We start from the raw sequence: 9,384 nt of genomic DNA, 5'->3' as shown, positions 1-9,384 counted from the left end.
ATTTGAGGGCATATCTGAGAGGGCCACTATAAAAAGCAGTGGTCCCAAGACAGTGCCCTGTGGAACACCATTCACTATTTGTGTGTTCATAGAGGTGGCTCCATTAACCACTACTGCCTGACTCCTATCTTTCAGGAAGTCATGTAACCACACTCCAAGTTTTCCAGCTATGCTGAGGTCACGCAGTTTGTGGCATATCATACCATGATCCACCTTGTCAAAAGCTTTTGCAAAATCAAGGTAGATTACGTCCACATTTGATTTGTTGAGTAACTGCCTCAACACCCAGTCATAATGTTGTAAGAGCTGGGTCAGGCAGCTCCTACCTCGTCGAAAACCATGCTGGGTATCACTCAGCAAGTTATTTTCCTCAAGGAATGCGATTAGTTTCTTTCTGACTATCCGTTCCATGACTTTGCTGATGTGTGTAGTCAGAGAGATAGGCCTATAGTTTTTGGCATCTGCTCTACTTCCCCCTTTATGTATTGGGCATATTATTCCCCCCTTCAGCTTGCTTGGTAGCTTGCCATTCGCAACAGAGCTCTGGAAGAGAATCTTGAGGGTTTTTGCCAAGGCATGCTTACACGCTTTGAGGAGGATTGCTGGAAAGAAGTCCACTGGTTCGTTCACTTGTCTGTGTTCCAACAGGATGGTAAAGACACTTTTGAACTGGTCATTTAGCATCTCACTGATCTTAGTTGGACTGTCTGTGAGGGAGCCATCCTTTCGGAGGAGGGGTCCTATCTTGTAGTGCACTGAGACTGTTTCTTTCGCGTAATGAAAGAAGGCCTTTGGGTCTGATTTAATGTTTTTTATAACCCAGGCTTCTTTGTCTGCTTTCTCCCTCACAGCCTTTTTTCAATCTCCATCAGTGTTGTTTTTAGGCGGGACGTTTCACTACTTTTGGGATGATTTGCAACCTTCGTCCATCATCTCATGAGGATCTTCCTATCTCTTCGAATCTTGCTCCTATTTGTTTTGGCCTTGTGCTCTGGGACATATTTCTGGCATACGGCTTGCACAGAAGACATGAAACATTCTAGTTTCATGTCAATGTCTGGTGTGGAGAGACATTCCGGCCAGTCCTCTCTGAGGATCTCTTTTTGGGTCGATTTCCAATCTGTTTGTGGAAGTTCAGATTGGAGAGATTTTGGGTGCTTCCCTTAGGCTGTATGTCTCTGGTTACTTTCGGCCCAAACGTAGACAGCTCTATTATGTTGTGATCCGAGACTAATGTTGGTGTCACTTTCACATCATGAATGATGTCCATATTGTTCATGAAGCAGAGATCCAGAATGTTATTCGCCCTAGTTGGTTTGATTACAACTTCCTCCATGAATAAGGCATTGGTGAGGTTGAGCAGGGACTCCACCTGTACTTGCTTGCAATGATTCATTCCTGAGAGTATGAGACCTTCGGGCCATTTGACATTGGGGAAGTTGAAATCACTCTCACTAGTCTTGGAGGGCCTGCAAGGTCATGGACACTTCCCCTTCCTCCAACTTAGCAAGTAAAAAAAAAGTGCAGGTTTAAATGGAGCTTAACAAAAGCTTGCAAAGTTATGTGTTTATTTCAATATTCATGTCATTTTCAGAACTTGATGACTTGGAATACAGTAAATTATTTTAATTTGTGCCACCATAAGGAGAAACATTATAAATTTGATGACTGACTATGTTTTAGATTTTCCAGTCTGCTACAGTATTAGTTAATATGACAAACACAACATATTAACCCTTTCGTTACTATATTTCTGACCAAAATACACCCCTCATGAGTTTCAATTAAATTCTAAAATAATCATGAATTTAGGCTTGTTTCATTAAATAACTGTAAATTTTTTACTTATCAAGATATTAATGTGATATTTGGAACATAATTAAAGAAAAGGTTCTTAATCAACTCTATTGCATAACTTTTGTCTCAACGTGACTTTAATTACATATAAATCCAGGTAAATTGAGCAAAATGTAAAAATATTAAAATTTTGTATAAACATCACCATAGAAAATGAATCATCAGCTAATATTCAATTGGGTATGCAGCAAAATTTTGATATAGAAGAATTGTGCACATCACTAGATCATCAGTTGAATTTAATGCACAACTGAACAGGTGTACCATAAAGGTGGAATAAACTGAAATACTGGAATCCACCTAAAATCTACCGCAAGTTTGACCAAACTAAAGAAATCGGTCAAAAAATAATATACAGCCCTGGCTATGGTATCATCATCATCATCGTTTAACGTCCGTTTTCCATGCTAGCATGGGTTGGACGGTTCAACTGGGGTCTGGGAAGCCAGAAGGCTGTGCCATGCCCAGTCTGATCTGGCAGTGTTTCTACAGCTGGATGCCCTTCCTAACGCCAACTACTCCGAGAGTGTAGTGGGTGCTTTTTATGTGCCACCTGCACAGGTGCCAGACGAGGCTGGCAAATGGCCACGATCGGATGGTGCTTTTTACGTGCCACCGGCCACAATCGGATGGCGCTGGCAACGGCTACGTTCGGCTGGTTCTCTTATGTGCCACCGGCACTGGTATCTCAGCTACAATTTCCATTGATGTTGAAAGATTTCGATTTCGATTTTCACTTGCTTCAACAGGTCTTTACAAGTAGGGTTTGTGTCACAAGAAGGAAAGGTATGCATAAGTGGGCTGGCTATGTCCCAGGTAGAGGCCACGAGTTATGGTCTCACTTGTCCTGCCGGGTCTTCCCACGCACAGCATACTTCCAAAGATCTCGGTCTCTGGTCATTTCCTCGGTGAGACCTAAAGTTCGAAGGTCGTTCTCCACCACCTCGTCCCAGGTTTTCCTGGGTCTACCTCTTCCACAGGTTCCCTCAACCGCCAGGATGTGGCACTTTTTCACACAACTATCTTCATCCATTCTCGCTACATGACCATACCAGCGCAAACGTCTCTCTTGCACACCACAACTGATGCTTCTAAGGTCCAACTTTTCTCTCAAGGTACTTACACTCTGTCGAGTATGAATGCTGACATTACACATCCATCAGAGCATACTAGCTTCATTTCTTGCGAGCTTACGCATATCCTCAGCAGTCATGGCCCAAGTTTCACTGCCATGTAGCATGGCTGTTCGTACACATGCATCATACAGTCTGCCTTTTACTCTGAGCGAGAGGCCTTTTGTCACCAGCAGAGGTAAGAGCTCTCTGAACTTTGCCCAGGCTATTCTTACTCTAGCAGTTACACTTTCAGCACACCCACCCCCGCTACTGACTTGGTCACCTAGGTAACGGAAGCTATCAACTACTTCTAGTTTTTCTCCCTGGAATGTGGCGGAAGTTGGTCTCTGAGCATTTTCAGTGTTTATTGCTCCTGAGCATCTGCCACATACAAAATCTATCTTCCCAGTTAGCTTTCCTTTGACATTGCTGCACCTCTTATGTGTCAATAGCTTACACTTGGTGCATCTTATAGAGTTTTTCTACAGATCGAGCAGGGCCATCTACCTGAAGGCGTTTGTGATTTGCCTGCCTTCCTACATATTAGGACTTTGGTTTTAGCTAGGTTGATTTTAAGGCCCTTCAATTCTAATCCTTGCTTCAACATCTGAAACTTTTCTAGTTCTGATAGTGACTCAGCAATTAGAGCAAGGTCATCAGCATAGAGAAGCTCCCAGGGGCATCCTGTCTTGAATTCCTCCGTTATTGCCTGGAGGACTATGATAAATAGGAGGGGGCTGAGGACTGAACCTTGGTGAACCCCTACCTCTACTCTGAATTCTTTAGTGTACTCGTTGCCAACCCTCACCTTACTTACAGCATCTCTGTACATGGCTTGCACAGCTCTCGCTAACCACTCATCTATCCCTAGTTTCCTCATTGACCACCAGATAAGGGATCGGGGGACCCTGTCAAAGGCTTTCTCCATGTCAATGAAAGCCAGGTACAGGGGCTTATCCTTGGCTAGGTATTTCTCCTGCAGCTATCTCACCAGAAATATGGCATCAGTGGTGCTTTTTCCTGGCACGAACCCAAACTGCATCTCATCCAAGCTGACTCTCTCCTTAACCCTTTCGATACCAAACCGCCCAAAGCCACCCGAAAAAAATTTTGGTTAATGTGACCAAACCGCCCAAACCCGCCCGAATTTACCTATTCATATTTAAATGAGAATATCAGAGCAAATCTCTTTAGTACATTCGTGAAAACACGTATTATATTTCGTAAACAGCTCAACTACAGTTTTGTACAAAAATCGAAGTGTAATTTTAATTCCGTGAATTTTGGGAGATTTTTTTCCGAAATTTGTTCCTATTGTGTTTTCAAAATTTGTAATTCTGACAAAAAGTGGATACGAATTTCATTATATCAAGCAGCGAGTCAGAATTCGAAGGATTTTCTACTGAAGACCTTCATAAATCTAACTCTATGACTGAAAAAAAAAAGCATGTGGTATTTGATAATGAATCTGATGTTTCATTTTCCGAAAGTGAAAACTGTGAATCCGAGAGCTCCAACAGCAATAAAGAAAACGAATTGGCACCTGAATGGAGTGAAAATTTAAAAACTGTTTCTTTTGGTGATTTTTCTGAAGAAACTGGACCAAGCCACAGACTTTCCCAGAAGAGTAAAGCCTTAGACTATTTCTTTTTACTTTTTCGAATGAGCCTATTTGAAATCATTACGGCGGAAACGAACCGTTACGCTAAACGTAAACAAAGCGAAAGAAAGGATAGTTAGTGGTTTCCAACCAAACCTTAAATGAAATTAACACTATTTTGCCATAAATATTATGGGTATCAGAAAGTTACCCAGAATAACAAATTCTATCGTAAAATTTTGTTGTATACCCAATTGAATATTAGCTAATAACCTATTTTCTATAGCGATGTTTGAACAGAAATTTTAATAATTTTATATTTTGTTGAATTTACCTGTATCTACCTGCAATTAGAGTCACTTTGTGACAAAAATTATAGTATAGAATTGGTTGAGAACGTTTCATTAAATTATCTTCCAAAAATCAGATTAATATATTGATAAATAAAAAAGTTATAGTTGTTTAATGAAACCAGACTAAATTTATGATTACGTTAGAAATTAATTGAAACACATATTTTGGTCAGAAATATAGTAACGAAAGGGTTAATCAGTTGGGCTATGACCCTCTCCGTAACCTTCATTACCTGATCCAACAGCTTGATACCTCTGTAATTATTTGTATCTAAAGCATCACCCTTACCTTTGTAGCAGTTGACTATTATGCTGCTAAACCAGTCATTGGGTATGACTCCTTCGTGTATCACCTGGTTAACTATACAGGTGACTAGGCTATAGCCGACACTACCAGATATTTTAAGCATCTCTCCAGTAATTCCTGATGGGCCTGGGGCTTTACCTGTCTTCATGCTACTAATTGCCTTACCTACTAAGGAACTGTCAACTCGGATAGCTGGTCCCTCTGTTGGGTCGACATTCGGTAGACTCTCTTTATCCCATTCATTTTCCTTATTTAGCAGCCTCTCATAATGATGTCTCCAAACCCCTCTCTTTGCATCCTCATTTAGTGCAAGTGAACCATCATCCATGAGAACACATTTCTCTCCTACCACATCATGATTCTCTCTCACACACTGTCTTGCAACACGGAATACCTCAAGTCTATGGTCCTCAGGGCACAGAACATTGGCAAATTTTTTCTTATCTGTTTTCCCTCTGGCTAAATAAACCTGTCTCCTAGCTTCTCTTTTGGTAGTCTGATACAATTTCCTGCTACCACCATTTTTCCAGTCCTTCCAAGCCTGTCTCTTTTCTCTAATAGCCCTGTCTACAACATTGTTCCACCACCACGTTATTTTGGGTCAAGAGAGGACTTTGCACCAGCCACAGATCTGATCTGTGGCTCTCAGCAGGTTGTCCCTCAGAGACCTCCAGTTGTCTTCTACCCCATGTGAAGCTCTATCCCCTTCTACTTTGGCAAAGGCTTCAAGTAATATGTCCCTAAGTCTATGTCCATTCACAGGATCTTTAAGCTTCCAGATCCTTCTTCTCCATGTTGGTCGTCCTCTTAGTCCTGATCCTAAAGTCACTAATTACCAGTTTATGTTGTGGGGTACATTCTTCTCCGGGGAAGGTTTTGGCATTTATAAGCAGCCATCTTTCCCTTTTCCTGGCAAGGATGTAGTCAATTTGGCTGGTATGTCGGCCCGATCGGTAGGTGACTAGGTGGCTGGTAGGTTTCCTGAAGTTAGTGTTGCAAACCATAAGATCATTTGCATTGCAGAACTCCAGCAGCCTGGTTCCCTCCTCGTTGCGGAAACCATAACCATAGCCCCCATGTACACCTTGGAAGCCCCCAGCATGTCATCCAATGTGACCATTGAAGTCACCAGCTACAAAGAGAAGGTCTCTGTCGTTTGTCAATGAGGTAGTCTGCAGTAGGATGTCATAGAATCGGTCTTTCTGTCCATCGGGTAGCCCCACCTGAGGGGCATAGGCCGATATAATGGTTGCTAATCCACGATGAAGCACTAATCTAATCTTAAGTATTCTGTCACTTACTCTGATTACCTCTATTACCTTATCTACCCATTTATCAGCTAGAAGTATACCCACGACCCCAAACCCATCAGTGTTCCCTGCCCAGAAAATCTTGTACCCGTGTTCTTTGCCTGTGAGGAACCTAGCAGAACCTCCTCTCCACCTTACTTCTTGGATGCAGCACATATCAACACATCTACGTTCAAGCATTTCAACAATCTCACCAGACCTACCTTTCAGTGTGCCAACGTTGAGAGTGCCAACTCTGAGGGTGTGGGAGGTATGGGCCCTAGAGACCCCAGGGTGGGGGACAGTGGCGTCATGTACCTGAAAAGAGAGCTTGCATTTGGCAGAATTCATAAGCAAACAATGATCTTGATAAGTTCAACCTGCATACACTAAGCTATCGTGTTTTGCACTGTATGATCACCTTATATAGTAGGGGTGGGGTTGGCGAAGGCCTTTAGGTGCTCATGGGGGACAAGCAAGGAAGACGTGATAGATGAGAGAGACTTCCGGTTCAGGTGAAGGGGGTGGGAGGGCGGGCGCACTGACGCAAACTGGCAGCCATGGGCTAGAGATGAAGAGACAGAAAAGGCCGATAGATAGATAGCGAGAGGGAGGGAGGGATGGTTCCTGAATTTGGAGAAAGACGAAATTAGAGACAAGGTCTGTGTACGTGTGATAATTTTCATGAGTGAAAAACTATGTTGGAAATTTAAGAAATGCATCACCTAGGGTTAAGACGAAAGGACATCGACATTAAGACGGGAAAAACAGAACAAGAAAGTATTAAGGGTTTATGATGATAATACTCGCAAAAATACATGAAAGAGGTGGCAGGTAGAACCTTAAAAATCTCACCGGGGGTTACTCATTTTCTAAGAATCTTGTTTTGTTTAGTCAGGGTATCGAAGTCAATAAGAAAGTTCAAGCAACGTGCATTGGTTTATATAGGTTAGAAGAAGTTGTGGAGGGGGGGAGTAGGAAGTAGGGGTGAAAGAGAGTGAAGATATATAGAGACAGGCGAGCAGCAGTCGATAGAGAGAGAGAGACACATGGTGATAAAGAGAGGGAAGACACCCTCGTGAACTGGCAGCCATGGGCTAGAGATGAAGAGACGAAAAAGGCTGATAGATAGATAGGCATATAGTGTAGCGAGAGGGAGGGAGGGATGGTTCCTGGATTTGGAGTCCAGACCACATCGTACCCTAAGCCATGCTGACTAATACTATTTTCCCTGTATAAAAACTAAATCCACAGCAGTACCCAGTATTTGTTTCACAAATTTTCCAAACTTTGATCCCCCATTTTGTGTTTGTTTACAATTTGCGTAAATTTGTTTCCGAAGTGATCGCTTCAAACAAGCATACTGAAAAAAATAAAAGTCTAATGGTTTTGCTCCCTAAGAAAGACTATAGATAAACTCTATCTCCTCAGAAAAATTGCTAATAAAAACATTTTTAAAGTTTTTTTACTTCATTCCAATGTAAAATCGTCTTTGCTGTCGCCATCGCCGCTTTGTTTCTTTGGAAACGCTGCTTTCGGTTTCAGATAAAAGAATATCCTATTAATTATTGTACACCATGTGCTTTTGTACCTCATTCATTCTTTTTCTCGATATCTCCCTATTTTCTGTTGAAAAAGCTTTAAATTCGGAATCAATGCTTGATAACATGAAACTCCTATCCATTTTCAAAGTTGAAGAAAAGTCAATGCCGGAAAAAATGTGGAAAAAAATCTCCCAAAATTCACTGAGTTGAGATATCAGGTCAAGCAATGTCGGATACTATAACCCAACTATTTACAAAGTGAAATCACGTGTTTAAACAAATGTACCAAAAAATTTTTCGGCCGGTTACGGCCAGGTTAGTAACGAAAGGGTTAAGTAATTGAATATGTTTAACAAGTCATGAATGAATGCACCAGCTAATCCTGATTGATGTAGAAATGAAAAGTAAAACATGGAAGTGAAAATGCCGGTTAACAGTTAGATGAAGTAAAAAAAATTGTAATGACAGCTGAATTAACAGATCAAGATGAATAAATATTTTTTAAAAATTCATTCAAGAGAGATTCCTGTGATCTGTTTTTTTTAATATATTTCTTCAGTAAATCTTGATTTCCTAGAAACAAGTTAAAACATTATTTACTGAACAAAAGTCATTAAAATGTTGTTTTTATAAATATAATTTGAAGTAAATACCTTAGCAAACTCTGGTTCAATCACAGTCCACAATATAATGATAGAATCCAGAAAGCCATGAATTATATTCTTCTCTAAATCAAAAGACACAGCTTCATTTCCACAGTCCTCTTCTAAATCACTGGATTTGTCCTTGAAAGAAAGCAAACTCAAATTTGTCATACATTTTCCTAATTATTGCTTTTAAGATTAAATTTAGAAGTAGAACAGATAAAATTCTTAATACTGTGGATTTTATAACATTACTACGGAACAATCAGAAATATTGTCCACAAGCACATCAGATCTAAGTCTTATATGATGCGGAAAGGTCAATTTGTCAAAAAAAAAAAAAAGCAAAAGAAAATCACTACATCAAATCTAAAAGGCTCTTAAACAAACTGAAAAATTCAGCAGAAGATTTGACTTGGTTTTTCTCAAACAAGAAAACTTCGACTGAGATCAAAAAGTTAATAGAAAAAATGACAGATCCTTCTGAAGTACCAAGTGTTATGCATACAAAATTTCCTGCAACTGTTATGGTTTCAGGGGTTGTCAGCAATGAAGGACATGTGATGCCTCCTTTTTCCCCACAAGGCCTTAGAGTTAACTCTACCGCCTACATTGAGGTCCTGGAAACAATTGTTAAGCCATGGATAAACATTATATGCAATGGAAGGCCATATG

The 9,384-nt window shown here is 40.7% G+C and overlaps 1 protein-coding gene across 4 annotated transcripts in view; it reads right to left on the bottom strand.

Moving 5' to 3' along the window:
* Positions 1 to 9,384, bottom strand: part of LOC115210632 (condensin-2 complex subunit G2) — a 201,634-nt gene that overhangs the window by 87,449 nt on the left and 104,801 nt on the right. For all 4 annotated transcript variants that reach the window (XM_029779278.2, XM_036502154.1, XM_036502153.1 and 1 more), the window contains one exon: positions 8,719 to 8,850. In XM_029779278.2, the coding sequence (XP_029635138.1) occupies positions 8,719 to 8,850 (132 nt within the window). The remainder of the gene's footprint in view (positions 1 to 8,718; positions 8,851 to 9,384) is intronic.

This window comes from Octopus sinensis, linkage group LG4 (genome assembly GCF_006345805.1).
Source record: "Octopus sinensis linkage group LG4, ASM634580v1, whole genome shotgun sequence".
Classification (NCBI taxonomy): domain Eukaryota; kingdom Metazoa; phylum Mollusca; class Cephalopoda; order Octopoda; family Octopodidae; genus Octopus; species Octopus sinensis.
Note: the sequence above shows the minus strand (reverse complement) of the source record. Positions and strands in the feature narration are given on the sequence as shown.